At 44.3% G+C, this 18,349-nt stretch overlaps 1 protein-coding gene across 4 annotated transcripts in view; it reads right to left on the reverse strand.

The window, feature by feature from the left end:
- Nucleotides 1-18,349, reverse strand: part of tenm2a (teneurin transmembrane protein 2a) — a 153,652-nt gene that overhangs the window by 26,047 nt on the left and 109,256 nt on the right. For 2 of the 4 annotated variants that reach the window (XM_044363519.1, XM_044363517.1), the window contains 6 exons: nucleotides 7,908-8,030; nucleotides 6,214-6,419; nucleotides 5,377-5,572; nucleotides 3,641-3,742; nucleotides 2,971-3,165; nucleotides 1,283-1,483 (listed from right to left, as the gene is read on the reverse strand). In XM_044363519.1, the coding sequence (XP_044219454.1) occupies nucleotides 1,283-1,483; nucleotides 2,971-3,165; nucleotides 3,641-3,742; nucleotides 5,377-5,572; nucleotides 6,214-6,419; nucleotides 7,908-8,030 (1,023 nt within the window). Of the gene's footprint in view, nucleotides 1-1,282; nucleotides 1,484-2,970; nucleotides 3,166-3,640; nucleotides 3,743-5,376; nucleotides 5,573-6,213; nucleotides 6,441-7,907; nucleotides 8,031-18,349 lie in introns of all 4 variants that reach the window. The other 2 variants (XM_044363518.1, XM_044363516.1) reach the window with 1 other exon arrangement.

Below are 18,349 nucleotides of genomic sequence, written 5' to 3' on the forward strand. Positions count from 1 at the left end.
TAAATACAACACTCCACCACGCACCCTCAGTTAAAATCAGTGATTATAGCTTTGTGAAGACAGCGTTTATTTCCTGAGCCTCCATTACAGTCTCTGTTTAAAGGCTCAGATGTTGCAGGCAGCGGTGGCGCATGCGGTGAGATGTGACAATTCCGCTCATGTGCTCCCGACCCCCGGTGTGCTGGGAATGTAGTTCGTACAGATGTTTTGATACACACTTGCTGAGGCATCCTGCAGCGTGGAACAATGTTGTCTTTATTAAAGTTAAGCATTGCTTCTCTTATAACAAACGCTGGAGCTCTGTTTGTGATCCTGAGACGGGAGGTGTTGCAGGCTGGTTGCTGTCTCTCCTACTGTAGCCTATAGTGATATAGCTGAATGGCTTTATTTTATTGAAATACATAACCACACAAGTTCAGTATTTTAAAAAGCATTTAAACAAGAACTCCTCTTACAACCAATCTCCTTTTTTTACTCCATTCAGTGGTGCACCTAGATGTAGGAATTATGTGACTTATTCACAGGAAATGACTCCAGGAGCCTTTAGGGTATGAAGGGTATGTGTTACTATTCACAACTCAAACACATCTCCAACATCCATGTGCTCACTGAATGTCTGAAACATCTGGAAATCACATTTCATTGTGACACGTTGTGTGTATTATGTGTGTGGATCTGTTTTTGTGGTTTGTGTCTGTTCTGTGTTTTTTTCTTCTTCTCTTTTGTTGTTGCATTTTCTTATGTTTTATTCAGTTTAATCTTCTTAACATGTCACATGTTGTTGCTGTAATGCACTATAAAGCACATCGTAATGAAACGTGCCATATGAATAAAAGTGCCTTGCCTTGCCCATTTTAGGCTCTGAGCACTGCCCTGACAATAATAACAGGCTGACATAACCATCGCTGACAGTCCATTGAGAGGGATGATTTTATACAGTTGTGGTTGTTTAGTTGTTATGTATCTGGCCACATTTTATTCTTGTCTGCTCTACTTCGGCTTACATAATAGCACGTAACAGAACTGTTTTTGTATCCTGTTTCTGAGCAGGTTGCATTGTTTGTGGTTTTATAGATTTTACCCAAGCGCATTTTGAAAACCAAAACAGTGTGAAATAATAAAACAGTAAACTACATAACCATGTATCCTAGGGGACCACAAAATATGTTAGGACCCACGGGTAGTCGGTAACCCCCGACTATAACACCCCACACTCCATCTTTCTTTTACTCCATGTATTTGACTCTTGCAGTAGAACCACTAGCTATGCAGTCATACTTACCCATAGAGCAGTCAGGTCCCATCCAGTTGGGGTCACAGCTGCACAGCCCAGTGTCTGGTATGAAGGCACCATGGCCGTGGCACTGGTCTGGGCACTGGGCCCTGGGCAGCTCGCAGTGCAGCCCTCCCCAACCTGGCTTACAGTGGCACTCCCCATTCACACAGATGCCATTGTTGGAACACGTCGGATCCAGGCAATCCACTGCATTAAGCAGAAGAAACATCGACATGAAAAAACACAAAGAAACCAACACCAACACAAGCAAGAAAATGTCACATCAGAGCTGATAGTAGAAACAAATTAAATATTATGTGTTGGTTGAAAAGAAAGAGACGTGACAGAGGACGTATTTTCATTCTTCGTGTACACGAAAAGATAATGAAATAAAAGAAAATATTACCAGACATATTACTAAGGCAATTAAAGCGCACAATAATGAATAGCTGAGTCTATAATTGGGGCATAGCAGCAAACATGCTGTACTCCGAAAGAGCAGCGAGCCTCGCTGACACGTCGTTCAGTGTGAGCGCTTGTCTCCGTGCATGAGCTTGTGTATGTATGCATTTGTGTGTATGTGCGTATGTGCTAATACACGGGGGAGAATCTGACAATGTCAGTCTGCCAGGTTGACAGGCAGCTCCGAGTCCAAGCAGTGAGTGAAAACCAATTTGACAAATTACCTCCTCCCGGCAAAGCGCCCACCCACTCTTCCTCTGGCCTCCTCTCGCTGCTCTGTCCCGGTCGCTCTCGCTCTCTCTCTCTCCCTCTCTCCTCGTCCTCTTTGTCTGACACCTCTCTCACCCCTCCTCCTTCTCCCCTCCTCGGGCATGATTGACCCCACCGCACCCTTTTGCACGCACACATTCATAAATGCACGCGCTCGCACATAACCTCGGCCCTCCATTTCTGTTTGCCTGGCAGAAACGGTGGATCACAGTTATCGATTTTCATGTCGCCGGCACTCCAGGTAAATTGTTTGAGGGACTCTGCTGTGATGAATATCAGATTTGAGACCAAAGGAGAAGGGAAAAAAAATTGGATGAGAGGGAGATGGAGAGAAAAAAAAAAAAAAAAGAAGAGCGGGAGAAAATGCTGACCTTGTTCTCTAGTCCTGTGTCTTGACTTCTGTCTGCCACTCCTCCTTTATTCCCTTTGTCTTTCTTCCCCCTTTCTTCATCTTCACCCTTGGCATGCTGCACTCCCTTTTCTCTCTCTTATTCAAATTCTCCCTTTCTTCATACATATTCACCTCTCACTGCTGCCCTGACTCTCTCGCCATCTTTTATCCCGCTCCTTTTTTCTCTCTTGCTCTCCATCTTTCTGATGACCGAGAATGTGGCGGGCTGATCCTTCTTAACCGGGATCAATAGAAGCGATTTCATCCCTTAATAAAATCTCTGATGTGTTTGACTGCCGTATCATACTTCATCTGTATATATGGAGGGAAAGGCCCACTCACTCAGGGTAAGATTACGCTATGATGAGCTGTCTAGCTGGAGTTAGGAGGAGTGTGTATATGTGAGATGTGCTTGTTTTGCTGCAGACATTCATGTTTCTTTCAAAATAATCACTCTGACACACAGCATGTTCTGTACAGATGCACCGGCTGACAAAAAAAAACCCCGACGTACATTAAACCATCACACATCCTGCAGGATCACCACACCATTAACTCTGTCTCCTCTCACCCTCTGCACAGCTCTGCCCTTTGTAGCCGATGGAGCACACGCAGTTGCCATCGGTGCAGGTGCCGTGGCCGCTGCAAAGAGGGTCGATGCACTGCGTGACGGGGACATCGCACTCGGGTCCTTTCCAGCCGCTGTAACACACGCAGGAGCCCTTGTCGTATTGGCCGTTGCCGCTGCACAGCACTGGGCACGCCGCTGGAAGAACAGAGGAGGGGAGGACGGGGAGAGAAATGAAACCTTTTGTGGGGGGGGGGAAACAAACAATTAGAAAGCTTTTTAGAGATTCTCAAAGCAGTGAAAAGCCACACTGGCCACCCACACCCTCCTCGCTCCACCACCGCTGTGCAGGAGGGTGAATAGAGTGGTTAGAGGCTGGAGAGTGGCGATGACATGAAGAGTAATTACAGGCAGAAGTAACTAAACTATTCATCAAAGCTGTCTATCCCAGGTGAGCACAGAGCCAGGGAGACGTTAGCTAGGGGGTTAGCTGCCATTCATCATCAGTCATCTTGTCTCGGCTCTAAGGCCATGCGCCATCTTACCGCTCTTAATCCTCTCTGCTCTCTGCTGTTCACGTTTGCATGGAGCTGAAATGTGCCCGCTTGTCTAATTAGACGGCAGAAACGACAGAATTTTCTGACAGAAGAACACATTTGTAAGCAGCTAATACCTTTGGAGCAGTCCATGCCGTGGAATCCTGGGAAGCAGTGGCACACACCAGAATTACACTCTCCGTTGCCATGGCAATTGCGCGGGCACTCTTGCACTGAATCTGTGAAGAAGACAAAGTGAGAGAGAGAGAGAGAGAGAGAGAGAGAGAGAGAGAGAGAAAGAGGGGAGGGTGAGAGAGTTTGATGGCAAGCATCAAAGCATTCGATTAAATCATTGGAACCATTCACTCTTTAAGATACTACAAAAACGAGTCAAGGCACTCCGAGTCTCATAGTCACACAGACTTCAAAAGCAAATGCCCTCCTCAAAGATACCATGCACTCCTTTTCAGTGTGTGGAGGGAATGCATTTTGAATATGATTCCTCCAGACGGCATCCATTACCCATCCTCCATTTCTCTGTGCGCTGTATCAGAAAAGAAGCACTCCCTCTGATTTACACTAACATTCTCCAACACTTGTGCTACTCTTTCACTCTCACTCCTCAAAATTCTGGCTCTATTTTCCTTTTTTTTTTTTTTTTTTTTTAACCTCCCTCCCTTCATTTGGGTTGTTCACTCCTCATTCCAGCACACCAAGGTCATTAATACTTCATCCAGGTGTGGTTGTTTGTGTGTAACTAAGCAGTTGCATTTTGTGTTTTTCTGGCTATGTCTTCTATCAACCTTTTAGTGCCACTTAACCCACTTAGAAAAGGAGAGAACGGAAGGAAGAGGGTCAGTGCTAATGATGAAGGAAGCATTTTGGACTTCTCTCCCTCCTTCCCTTATGCTTTTTCCAGCTTCACCTCTCTCTCTACACAAATCATTAATCAGACTATCCACACTGCTTTACTCTTAAACACTTCCCCTCCTCTCTCTGTGTGTCCTCAGCCACCACCACCCACCCCTCACTCCCCCACTCCCCACCCCCCACAAAATCTAAGCCCCTTGTCTTCCTCTTACCCTAATGCCACCCTCTCTCTTGCTCCCCTCTTCAGCTCCTCCTCCCATCCTTCACTCCACTTCATTACATTCTGGCTTTGCCCCCACCCATTATGTCTCTCCACCAGCTCCCCCTCTCACTACTCACTCTAATTCTGCCCTTGCCGCCTCTGCCTCCTCTCCTCTCCACTACTGCTGAAAGCTCTACTGCGAGATGTTGACAGTGAAGGATTCTTTCACTTTGCTTGACTCTTCCCATTCACACCCCTCGTTCTCACACTCGTGCCTTGTACACAATTGAAACTATTTGTGGCTTTGTTTCAGGTCCTAAAAACATTCAGTTTACAGGTTTACAGCAGTGCTCTATTTGGAAACACAATGTTCTGGTTGCAGATCTGTTCCATTACTATTCACTGGCGGATTTATATCCTTTTCACACAAACATATACTGTACAGCATGGAAGCTATTCTAACTTGCTGATGTATTAAGTTGTATTTTTTTTTTTTTATCCATGCTATCAATATCTCACGTTTCAGCAAACAGAAATATCTTAACTCACTAAGTGGTCCTTCCTTCTTGACAATGTTGCTACAGTTGTGTTGCTAGTGGTAACATTGTGCACATGCTGCTGGTGTTTCTGCACCCTGTGAATGTGTAAAATCACTGAGAAGTTGAGAGGAACACTTTTTGACTAAAAAGCTGGTCTCAGTTTCTCTTTCCATCTTCTAAATGCTTTGGCTTAATCTCATTTTACCTCCCAACTGCCTTTTCCAATTGCAACCTCCATCTACAGCTACAAATGCTGCCTCACCCATGATGTTTGTGCTGAAGGAAACAGTCTCCCTTTCCCGACCGTCATTGTAGAAGGCCAGGTGCCAGGCACCGGCGTCCAGGTACTGGACAAACACCGCCTCATTGAGGACCACAGTTTGGATGCTCCTCCTCTCCCGCGGAGACTCGACCACGCTCCATTTCTCCTTCCCATCCAGCCGCTCCATATAGTCATACTGCCAGAGAAAGAGTGGGGAAAGTTGAGTAGAAGTAAGAGGGAGAGTATGGAATCTATGATTCAACTATGAAGTGCTGTGGTGGCATTTTTTCGACTTTGAAAAATGACCCATAGTTGTATATGCAGGAAGATTAAGAGATGCGGGGGAGGTAAGTGTGGCTGTAAATTGCCAGGGAAGGATGAAGAATGCAACCGAGAGATCCTTGAAGGCTGTCATTCTTTTGGTATTTCTGGAAATATTGCAGGGAGTGCTTTTACTGGAGCACAGTAGCCATAACGTCATGGTTTTTAAAAGCTTAAGTCAGGTCACACAGTGAAACAGTTATCTGGATGCAATTACCCCATTCTACAAATCAAATCTGCTGTTAATTGAGTAGGTTCTAATTAATAAGAGGCAGTAAAAGTTACATTACTGTGAGATTTAATTAAGTGTAAATCATAAATTAAATGAGTTTTTTCAAACAACCATTATAATGAATCACAAATGAATTTAAAAATGTCCCATGACACAAGCAAGTATTCTTAATGTATTCTCTCATAAAAAGGGACTAATTTAGCTGACCGATACAAAGATAGACATACTGATGTATAAAATGATAATTCTGTGATTAGCCCACCACTACAAAGGCCAGATTTTACCTGTGCGTGTGAGGGAGGCAGGCCCTTGCGAATGTACACTCCAAACAGGGCATCCTTGCCCAAAGAGATGTTGAACTTGAGGAATTGGGGTTGGCTGAGGTGGAGCAGGGACCTCCAAAATACTCCTGGGGGGACTTCTTGGGTCACTCGTCTCCCGACCTCGATGTTGCCTGTGTCTATACTGCTGTTCCGGCCTGCCCACGGACCTGGAGCCAGGGGAAAAGAAACTGCATAATCTGTGATTATAGGCATTGATTGTCAGAGTCAATAGTTAATCATCACAGTTTACTGGAAATAATCTGCTATAAAATTCACAGTCATTGAACAGTAGAGGACGAACACCATTAACTTTGCAAACTGTGTACCCACAGTGTATGCTAAAATTTGTGTTGTTGCATGTAACAGTGGGATGCAAAATGATGCCTTTGTATCAAAGCCTGCAAGACTGTGGGCTTTGTTGTCTGGGGGGGCTGATAGAACTGCAGGGCAGAGCTTTCCAAGCAGACATGCAGGCAGGCACGCAGGCAGAAACACACAGCATCCTGCAATCAGGTCAGTCATCTAACAGTAGAGTATTGGGGCCCAGAAAGAAAAAGACTCAGTGTGAATGTGTGAGCGTTTGTGTACAGAATAGCAAAGAAATAAAAGTAACAATGAGAAGAACAACAGCAGCATCTGGCCTAGACGGCTGGGGAACACAACACAACAGTCCTCTCATTAATACTGAATACAGACACAGAGCAGCAGCCCACACGTACCTACAGTACACGCTGTGTGTGTGTTACAGAGCAAGATCGAACGACTGAAAGAAGAATAGATAGAAAACCGCATGGGGGCCTTGAAAAAGAGAAGGGGGGGGGGGGGGGGGGGGAGGTTTGCAGTTGGTGTTTTACTTCGCTGCAGACTGAGACGATAAATCTAGCTCGACACAACTCAGCGGAGTGGTTAAACAGCACATACTGATAGCAGCTAGTACTGTGTCATGAATAATGAAAATATTTTAGTTGGTGTGAGCCTATTTGGGTGCAAAAAAAATCTCTTGGACTGTTATGATATGTTGCACAGCAGAAACAGCGTTTAAAAGCCTTTAAGGACAAGGGTGGTGTTATATTTTTCTTGTATTTTCAGCAAATCCCATAAAAAGACCAAAATCAACAATGTGTAAGTCTGTTCTTCAATACTTTCTGACTTTCTACTATGTTTGAGGCACTCAGCCTGAGCCAGTTTGTCCCTACTGAAGACATACATCTTTAAAAAACGGGTCAAAAATATTGTTAATTAGGTATTTCTTGGGGACTACTTTCATCTGTGGATTAATACACATTTGGCATGCTAGTTAGTATTTACAGCACCAGGACCTCAGTGCCCATGTTCATCCTAATGAAGGAACACGTCACCCAGTGTGGTTCATTGATGTGTTTTTCATTCTTTTTAGACAACAATGGAGGTGAATGTCACAGAGGAATGATCTATAGGCTTAGGATGAATCAGGGATACTTATTAGTAGATTTAAATTCATTGTTGGCTTTTGGCCTTTTCATAGGATTTGTTGACAATAAGAAAATCAGCCCAATCCTTTTAGTTCACACGTAGGATTTAATGTCTTATAGACTGTTATTCTTGCATTGTAAAGTGTCCACTGCTACAGGCGGTTCTGTGGATTTTCATGTGGGGGCGTGTACTGTAGTTCATACCTCTGCCTCCAGAGGGCAGCGTGGCCACATCACTGTTGACAGGCAAACCAGCTCCCAGTCCGTTGTTTAACACCGGGCCGTCGGATGGCTTCAGCTGCCATGTCAAACCAAGCAAGTTGATCGCTGCGCACAAAAGGATGGAGAGAGAGAGAGAGGAGGAGGGAGGGAGAAGAGGGGACATATTATGACTTGAATGGTGGATTGTCTACAAGTCTGGTGTAAAAAAAAAAAAACACTTGAAAGCTCATCAAGCCAGTGAAATACAGGAGGCCAACCCTCTAAGTCGAATCTGTCATTTATATGGCAACCAGTGCTGCTTTTATAGAATACTACTTTTATTTAGTTTTAGTGCATATCAATCAAAGGGACTGTTAACAAAGTGACAGGTAACCTTCAGAACAAAACTGAAGTCTTACAAAACAGACAATTAAAAACCATAAGAATCCTTCTGTCTTTCACTTTCTTTGTCTTTCCCTCAACCTCTCACAATCTTCTTTGAACCTGACAGCTCCTCCTGCTTTTATTTAGAAGCCTTTCCACCATCTCCAAGAGAGCAAGTGACAGATTGCTCTCTGAAGAGATGACTCTCCTTCTCCCTTCTCCTCATCTTTTGTCCTCTGTTATGTTATTGTGTGTTGGTGGTAGGCCTATAAGACTGCACAAGTGTGTTCGCTCTTCACTTTGTCAGTTCTTTACTCTCCCCGTGTCTCTTTTCTGCTTAGCCCGCTGCCAAGCATCTCCTCCCCCGAAAAAACAGGAGAGAGGAAACAGAATGGAAAAAATAAAAAAACACTGAACAGAGAGAAACAGAAGCGAAATAGTCAGTTCTCTTACTGTACACAAAAGTAAAAGTTCTGTGATTTTCTTTTTTTTTGGTGACAGGCAAATTATTGTTTTAGTCTCTCTAATGTTGAAGCATCTCTTGAGTGGAAAAGTGGAGATGTTTCATCTGCTCATGTCTGAATATTTAAGGCAATTTTATAGAAAAGGAATTATTCACTTGCAGCTTTGTATGTATACATGAAAGCTTCCAGAGTACGCACATTGCATAGATGTATGCGTATGTATTGTGTATTATGTAGGTGTTATTGCATGCCTCTCAGCATTGGCTTTATCCTCACCATACAAGCCTATAACACCTTCATCTGAAGCCTGGGAATCAATCTCAAATTCTATCTCCACTTGCCCGGGTTTTGCACACACAGGGATGAGTGTAAAAGTTGCAGAAAAAGGGGGATGTAGTTTCAGGATTTGCTGCTGGGGCAGACTAATTCTCACACCCGATGTCCCATCTTTCCCTCTCTGTTTCTTCCTTTTTATGTTTCTTCTTCCTTTTCTTTCCCCCCCTTTTTTCTCCCCACCCTCACTCCTGGTCAAAGGAAAGCGCTGACACTTCGGCTACTGCCCGGCCTCAACTGTCAGCTCTTTTTTATTTTTCACTAGTGGGTGGGGGGGGGGGCGAGGGGTTGTTATAGAGAACAAGAGAGACAGAGAGAAGAAGGGAGAGAAGCAGAGAGACTACAGTGTCCTTTCCCCTCGTCTCTTTTCTCTTATATCCACCTCTTGCCCTCTCCTCTCTCATTGCACTGACCTTCATCCCTCTCCTTCTTTTCTTCTTATCTTTGCCTGTCCTTCCTTGTAGATAAGGCAGACATGCACCCGCTCACACATGCAAGCGCACGCACACGCAAAGATGGTATCACGGGGGGGGAGAAGTCGATAGAAAGATTACCTATTGAATCAGCTGGAGACAGTAAGCAATAGTGGGTCTATTGTAACGGGGCTCTCAATCTAGGTCATCCCCAAGAACACATCAGACAGCCTTATACTTAGCTTGCTGTGTATATCTGTTCATTTGTGTGTGTGTGTGTTTGAGGGTCTGCGCACATGTGTGGTTTTTCCGCATGAGCTTTTTTTCTCCCCCCTTTTTTTTTTCTCTCTTGTGGTTGGTTGTGAAAAGTTGACCAATAGATGGCACTCTTACTCCTTGGCGACAAGAGCACAAAAGCCAATGCAACACTTTGTCAACAGGTTTCTTTGCAGCAAGACACAAGAGCAGGAGAGACAAAAGAGAAAGAAAGACAGACACAAAGAGACACACTTGTTACCGTTTTCTTCACAAGTACCATTTCTCATTTTAACACCACTTCTAACTTTGTTAGAGTGTAATTTTAGCCAAAATGTAACTCCTGAAATTGATGAATTTAGCTTTGTGTTGCCATAATTTTTTAAGCATTTTCCTTTCGGATCATAATTACAGTAATTATTGTTTTCAAGCTGCATTGGAAGGCTTTATTAAATGCCATGCCAATAAAGTCTATCTGAATTTAATTCAGCTGACACACCCGGGGGGGAACAAGAGAGTCTGACTTGGGCTGTGTTCCTTTTTAATCTCTGTCTTCTCACTCATGTTCATTTTAACAGACGCACACAAAAAAACACACATGTACACACGCACACGCGCGTCGAAAGATCACAGAGAAGCAGGTTTAACAAGCGAACGAGCGGGATTAAAAATAGATCAGTTGCTTCATGAGGTTTTTATGTAATCTTGATGCATAATTCAGAGAGGCAAAGTGCTTGCTAGTATCATCTGCAAAAGACAGCATCTGAAACAGCAGCAACGGAACACGTGATCCTGTGACAAAAAGGGAGAGGACGGACCAGTGGACGGAGGGACAAGGGAGATGAAAAGGAGGAGCTGGTGGCCGGGCTCGGAGAGGGGGCAATGGTCAGGAGCTCTTGGAGAAAACACGCTGCATTTCCAAACCTCAGAGAGAAGAGAAGCAGAGGAGGAGAGAGGAACAGAGAGAATACTGGAGGAAAGTGAGAACTGAGAGAATATTAAAGAACATATAAAATCCCCTGAGGATAAAAAAAAAAAAAAAAAAGAGCAGGAAAACAGGCTACAGATTATGTTGCAGAAAAGACAGGAAGAGATGAATAAGGGCCCCACAGATGAAATGAGGAAGGGAGAGGAAGATGGCAAGTAGAGTGCAAAGATTTAAAGGATGAGTGGCTCTGTATTCATTGACTAGTTGGGTAAGAAAACATGGTCGTGATTCATCCTCTGACAGTAAGTGGTTCACAACGCGGGCAATCAGACAGAAATACAATGCTCATGTGTAGGCTTAGTGTGTTTTGAGAAATATTTATACGTCTCAGAGTTAAAGGGTGTAAATGGATTTCTGCATGAGAGGAAAAAAGAGAGCGACAGAGATAGAGAAAGGTGACTTTGTGGCAGGCTTTGCGCTGAGTGTCCCCTGACTGGAAAATATTGTATCATCATCATTCTGTTCTCTGGAACATGTTCCAACACCCTCTCTCTCTCTCTCTCTCTCTCTCTTTCCTTCTCTATATTCTTACGTCTCTCACTCTTTCTGCCTCAACTCAACCTTATGATTGGTGATTCAAATGGCAACGCTGAACCAACTGCACAGCTCCTAATTGCACCAAAGGCAGAGGATGGCCTCTTGCATGTTTTTGCATGTAATCTATTGCAGTGCAACTAAAATTACACAATGAGCACTGATGTATAAACCCGCACACACACATAGGCAACACACTTTTCTTTGCCATCTCCCCTGGCCATCCTGACAAATGCATATTAACTGTTCTAATTCACCACTAAATTAACAACTCTGACCTCAATTAGGGCGGTAATTGTAGCTGAGACCAGCCCCCCATCCTTGGCCCGGATGCTAATTGGTTTAGGAAGCCTTTTCCCTGCTTTTCTACCTTTCGCCCCCATCTCAAAGGCCCTCATTTAGCGAGCTGGTGGATATTTTGTTGTCCAAAACAAACACACGCACAAAACAGCCACCTGAGGAAACGCACTTTCGCTGTCCTTTTTTTTTTTTTTCTTCTCCTCTCCCCCCTCTCTGTATCACTTGCACCTTTCTCTCTATCTCTGCGGCACAGGGGTGCAGTGCTAATATTGGAGAGACTGAGGAAAGAATAGTGTGATGCCTCAGGTTCTCAAGATTCAGGCCATTTGGGATTCTTAGAATTTACCACACAATGACTGTGTTCAGAATTGCATATTAATGTACTATTCATACTAAATATGATGTCAAATTGAGAACGTAGTGCGTTCCAACTACATAGTATGTGGATTTTGCCTGGATGTAAACTAGATTAGCAAGGATTTCTGAGTATGCGGTGCATGGATGTATATATTCATGATGCGGCATGAGCTTACTGGACATACTCAACCGCCCCAAAATGCATTGCATCTCTTCAGATTGCGCAATAGTGGAGATTTTGAGCCAGGCTAAAAGCTGTTGTAACTGTTAATATGTCACTGAATTAAGTTTTAACATTGTTTCAGGTGAGAAAGTAACAATTGAGATTCTCAGTATGTGGTCAGTTTATCCAAATAACGCCTGTTTGGAAATTTGCTCCAACGTTTTCAGAGATGTGAGGAGCCGCTGGCTGGTGAGAGCAGCTGGTCATCTCAGCCACCGACCGAGCAGCCCGACTCCTGAGATGATCGGCCAGTCAACATGTCATCATCCAGGGGAGAACATGATCTGAAGAACTGATCTGTGCACCTTTGATAATCTTTAACATGCCAGGCAACTGGATTCTCAATATCACAACATCACGCTAGACTCCATCTCGTCAGGCTTCAAGTTATGAACTTGTGTCTGAACCACTAGTGGTCCAATCAGTGTCCTATGAAGATTCTCACATCATCTTGTGATCTTGCAAAGCCGGCTGCCTCGCAAGGTAAGAGAGTGATAGACGGTGATAGACAGATGGTTCATCCAGTCATCTGCCAATTATTTTTTAAAGCTGCCTTTTCCAAAGACGACTTCTCAGATGGTTCTGTGTAACAAACCATGTGGTGCGTCAGGTTAAGGTTATTATTTTGATCAAAACAGTTGTGATGCAGCCACATGACTGTTTTGCTTGAATACAGTTCAGTGTGAACAGTCTGCTGGTAATGGCACACTTCATTGTTCATTTAATAGGCAAGATGTAGTACATACTGATTGAGTATGTAGTAGGCAGTATGTTTGTATGCGATTTCCAACACAGCCTATATCCAGTTATGTTGCCTATAAATAAAGCAGCATTCATCTCTCAGCTAAGTTTCGAAAGCGCTGCTTGCTGAGATCATTTAGAGTCTCAGACAGAGGGACGGGGGCGGCGGTTGGCTGCTGCCCTGGGGGGGGTCATATACACTGAGAGAGACAATTTGTCTGCTTCTGAGGGTGTGTGTGCATGCTTAAAATCGCATGGTATTAACAACAACTGCACACACAGGCACAGGCACAAGCGTGCGTGTACGCAGGCACACACTGCAACCCCGACGGGACCTCCTCACCCAGCTGATGCAACTGAACTGTAATTGACTGCAACACAAAAGGTTATGCGAGTTGCTCACAGCTCCTATACCTGCAAAACAGTGTCTAGCGGAGAGAAATGGCGACTCTCTCAATCACACAGCACATATTGGCACTGAAATACTGAGACGGCCCGACGCAAATGTAGCCGTGCGTGTGTGCGTGTGTGCTGTGTGTGATGGGCTAAATGAAAAGAGATGTGAATCTGAGTGATGTCCTCCTTTCTGAATCCTCATTTCCTCTTCAGATATCTCTACCCTGACCCCCCCCCCCCCCCCCCCCCCACCTTCTCTTCTCCACATCAACCCACTCTGCCTCGTCTCATCCCTTCCTACCTCGGTCCTTTCCCTCTCATCGATCTGTATTAGAAACAGGATATGAGGAACTATGCTATCTTATCACAGATCAGAGAGCGAGAGAGAATGAGTGAGGAAGAAAGAGGGAGAAAGAGTATGTTTTGGAGGCCAAGAGACAGAGAAACTCAAAGAAAATGAGAGACAGATAGAGGACAGCGATTCTTCGCCTTCATCCATCTCCTGTTTTCAACAGGACTAGTGAAACACCACGGGCCTAATTGGACTAACGATTGGGCCCAGATAAGACCCGCGCTAATAAATAAATGAATGAGGAAATAAATGAATGAAATGAGCCCCGGTATGCTAATGCAGGCAATATGAACACTGCTCAGCAATGACGTCAGTGAGGCTGCGAATTCAGTGATAAGGGTTAATGCATATTTCAAAGTGTAGAACATTTTCCCCCAAGCACGTACAGAAATTGCAGATATACTAACACAAAGTCAAAGGATGAACACTGATGTTACCACCAAGTGCTGTCAGAACAAGTGTGCAGACTGCTTTGTATTACCAAACCAATGCAGACGACCCATTTATTCTTCTAGTGCAGATGGTTTAGCACCTTGTGCCTGGTCCTGGCCATGCCCTGCCCTTTTCCTGGACTGGCAGCGTGCGGTAAGATCCTAACCTTTATCGGTACGACAGGCCCTGCTGCTATGGACACACGCTCCACGTCTGATCCTTATGCCCAGGTTCCTGCATTCACCATATGCCCAACCGTGCCCTCACCTCCGCACACATGCAAGCCCACACACACACCGAATGTATATGGACACACACACCCACACTGGCATGAGCGACACATCCTGACCTCTAGCTGTTCCACCTTGGATCAGCAGAAGGGAAGCCACACGCAGAGTGAGAGGGGACATCGGGGTCAAGGAGCTGGGTTTGGAAAGCAGCCACATTGTGAAATCTGCAGGTCCGACACAACTCGCCCAGACAGTCCGCATTATCTGGAAGTTACTGGTGTTTAGTCTGACTACTAAAATGGGAGAGAAAATTTGATTTAAAAAAATCAATCATAGTTTTAAAAAAATATAAAAACTTTGGCACATAATCAATTTCTTTTTTAAATTTTCCAGTACTGCAAGTACTACAAAGGTAATTGTTTTCAAATCTGGGGTTGGGGTGGGGGGGTTGCAAGATGATTAAAAAGATAGAAAAGAAAAAAAGTCATATTTCTGCATCTCATGTCTTTTTGAAGCAGATAATGAATAGTTTCACGTTACTTAGAGACATGTCTCTTAGTATATATTGCTCATATGTAGATATTATATATTATTATATATGCAGATATATATTACTTCACTTTAAAGGTTTAAAAGCCAAAAATGTTAGAAATCACTGTACAAACCTGTCATTGTCACAAGAGGACCATATTTACTGTAAACTATGATGACCAATGTCTTCTCGCAGCAGGAAATGTAACATTTGGAGGCATAGTGACATAAAATTCAGGGGGGAAAATTGTTTCAAAGCAACTTGGTCCCGTGGTAATTGTTGGAGATTTGGCCCTTTTTGATTGATTGTTACAGCCTGTGGCTTTAAAATGTGATGTGTTGTAGAAAATTTTTGGCGAAGCTATATATCTTTGAACAGTAAAAATCATTAACATATTATTATGTAAGGGAACAGTGATAAGAATGCACTGAAGTGAGACACTTATAACCGGAAAGAATGGGCTGTAAGCGATTGTGATCAGTCTGGAACAGCGAGACAGCGATGATGGATGGAAAGTGGTCGGCTTAGAGGCATGAAGGTCACACTCGATGACAGTGTGTGTGCCTCTGTGTGTGTGTGTGTGTGTGTGTGTGGGTCTGTTTAATCAACAGACAAGGGAGCTGAGAGTAAGACTAAAAATACATTGTGTCTGTGTGTGTGCTTGCATGTGAGAGTGTGTGTGTGTGTGTGTGCGCGCGCTCTCATTCATCAGTGGTGACAATACCATGTGGAGTTTGCCACTGTGCCCGACAAATTCAGCCATCACACACACGCACACATTCACACAAAACACCCCTGCAAAGGTGACACAAGCGCCCGCTAGCAAGTTTACTCATTGCAGTCAAGGGCACACCTGTGTCTGCATGTGTATGTGTGTGTATGTGGGGAAAAAAAAAGTCCACCTGGACACAACTAGTGTGACACGTCCTCGATCTTTCATCTATGAATCAAAACTAGCCTTTCCTCTTCTTACTGACCACAATGCATCTCTTTTTTTCTGCCTGGTTCTTCCTCTTTCTCTGCATTTCCTGTCCTCTGAGGCTTACACCTCCCCTTGCTTTACATCCTTTCTTCTTTTGTCGTCATCCCCCTGCACTTGTCCTCCACAGTCTCTCTCTGTCCTCTCCTTTCTCTGTCACACTCCTTCTGTTCTCTGCTCGCTGTGATCAATTAGGAGACATTAGTCCCACAGATATTCCAGGTGACAGAACCTCAGGAGGCAACGTTCTCCTTCATCTCTCCTCCTTCTGCCTCCCCTCAATTTCTCCTCTCCACACCTGGCTGTCTTGTCACTCCTGCTCCTCCTCCCAGTCATCGCCCCTTCTTTTCTCGGCAGAGCAAACAACAGGCCTCGCTCCTCTGCTGTTTTCCCCCCGCAATCTCGCACTCTCATCCCTTACGGCGCCGACAGTGACATATCAGCCTCAGCCCTACTCTCCTCCTTCTCTCCAGTCATCTATCCTCCTTTCCTCTCCCCTTTATGTTCGGGTTACACGCTGACAGTGACGCATCTCCCTTCTTCCCCTCTGCCCTCCCTGCTCCAACTCTATTCCACCCCTTTCTTTTTTTTTTTTTTTTTTTACTCTCTCTTTGCCTTCCTCTATCTCGCTCTCTCCAGGTTGCCGCTCACAATGACGGACCTGTCTTCCCTCCTGTATGCCAACCGTTCACCTGTATCCTAGCAACCACCTCTCCTTTGGCTCTGGTGCTCCATGCGGAGCAAGCAAACAAGACGCCGGGGGAATGAAGAACAAGCACTCTCGTTTATCCTCCTCCCTCCATCCGTTCAGTCATTCCTTCACATGTAAAGAGGAGGCCATACTCTGCTGGAGTTGGGAGCTAAACACTTTAACCAAAAATAGGACTGACTGTCCTCACATACAAATAAACTCTCTCTAACTCATACAAACACATAGGTACAGAAACACGCAGGCACACACAGCTGCGTGTTTTCTTTTTTCCCCCAGTTTTGTGTATCTATGCAAGTGTGTTTGTGTGTGTTTATCTCATCCCCATGGCTCCATCCTAACAGTCGGACATAGTGAAAAAGCTTCAAAGAGATAGCGTCTACCGTGCTTCTGTAGCATGCTGAGTCCTGCTTTTCTAAAAGCTTCTCAGGTAGCGCGCATACGTGTGTGTGCTTCTGGAAGATTGTCAGGCAATTTCTGAAGCTTTATTTATGGTCTTGAAAAATAAAAAAGAAGAAGAAAAAAATCTTTTGAAGGCCGACACGCCCTCATTGCAGCACAATCAGACACACATTGCACGCAGACGCACACACATCTTTGAGCTTGTTCTAAAGGAGTACTCGCACACACGTACACGCACTCACAAAAAGAAAAGTGCTGTTCAGGCACATGTGTCCTGGTGTAATTTATGAGTGGGCTCCTGGGCGGACGCCTCAAAGGGGTCCTCTTCACGCTGCATGGCTCTGGGTGCTCTGCACAATCCCCCTAGTGAGCGCTGGGCTCTCTAACACACACATAGCACACAAACAAGGTACAAAATCCCCCTTATGAGCAGTGAACTCTTCCGACTGAAACTCACTGCACGATTAACGCTACAAAAAGCTAGGTAAACACAAGGGTTTCAGGCTTGGCAGCACTGCTACAGCTCTGTTCAGCACAGACAAAACACCAGAGCAAAACATTCCTTTACAACAGCTGAAAAGGGGCCCCACAGTTAGCAAAAGCAATAATAACAATAAACCATTATTTCAGCTTTTGTTCAGCTTACCGAATTATAGCCAGTTGGACAATTAAGTTTGGTGGTGAAGCACTGACGTTTGACATACGATTAAACAATAAATGCACAGAAAGTGGAAGTTAGAGGAAAACTTATTAGCAGCTCCTGCTCCTCACCTACCCAGATTCCATTCAGAAAATGCTACATTATACAGTATATTCACACTGTATTTGGATAGCATGCTTACCAGTCTCTTTCTTGATATAAATACAACTATAAATTAAGTAATTTATCAGTATGGCTAACAAATTAATACAATCAATTATTAAGACAGACAGACACTATTGTCTACAAGTATCAGGCAAATGTTGCACTAACACTGATTAAAAAACAAACAAACAGATAAGGCAGCAGTTATGTCCTCAAAAAGACTAATTTTGCATGATTTTCATAATTTGATCTTTATTTAACTTATCATTTAATCATATTAATAATATTATCAATTACATGTTCTATAATAAAAACATGTCATTAAAAGCCCCGTGTCAGTTCTATGCTGCAAATTGAAAAAAGGAGATAAATAAACTGTGGTTTTGGTTGTTTCTATGCTCCACTACATCCCCGCCCTCAAGTATCTGCGGGGAGGTGTTGTGAACTTTGGGGTAGTTGTGACCCTTCTTCCACTCAACAACCCCGGTTTGGTAGCTCCATATGTGGCTGTCCAGTGCAGTGTGACCGTGCAAAGCTCAGGAGAGGATGAATCTGTCTCTGTGCCCCCGGTGAGGGGCCTTGATCTGCTCTGGAGGACACACACCACTCTCAAGGG

The sequence above is a fragment of the Thunnus albacares genome, chromosome 10, assembly GCF_914725855.1.
Source record: "Thunnus albacares chromosome 10, fThuAlb1.1, whole genome shotgun sequence".
Taxonomy (NCBI): domain Eukaryota; kingdom Metazoa; phylum Chordata; class Actinopteri; order Scombriformes; family Scombridae; genus Thunnus; species Thunnus albacares.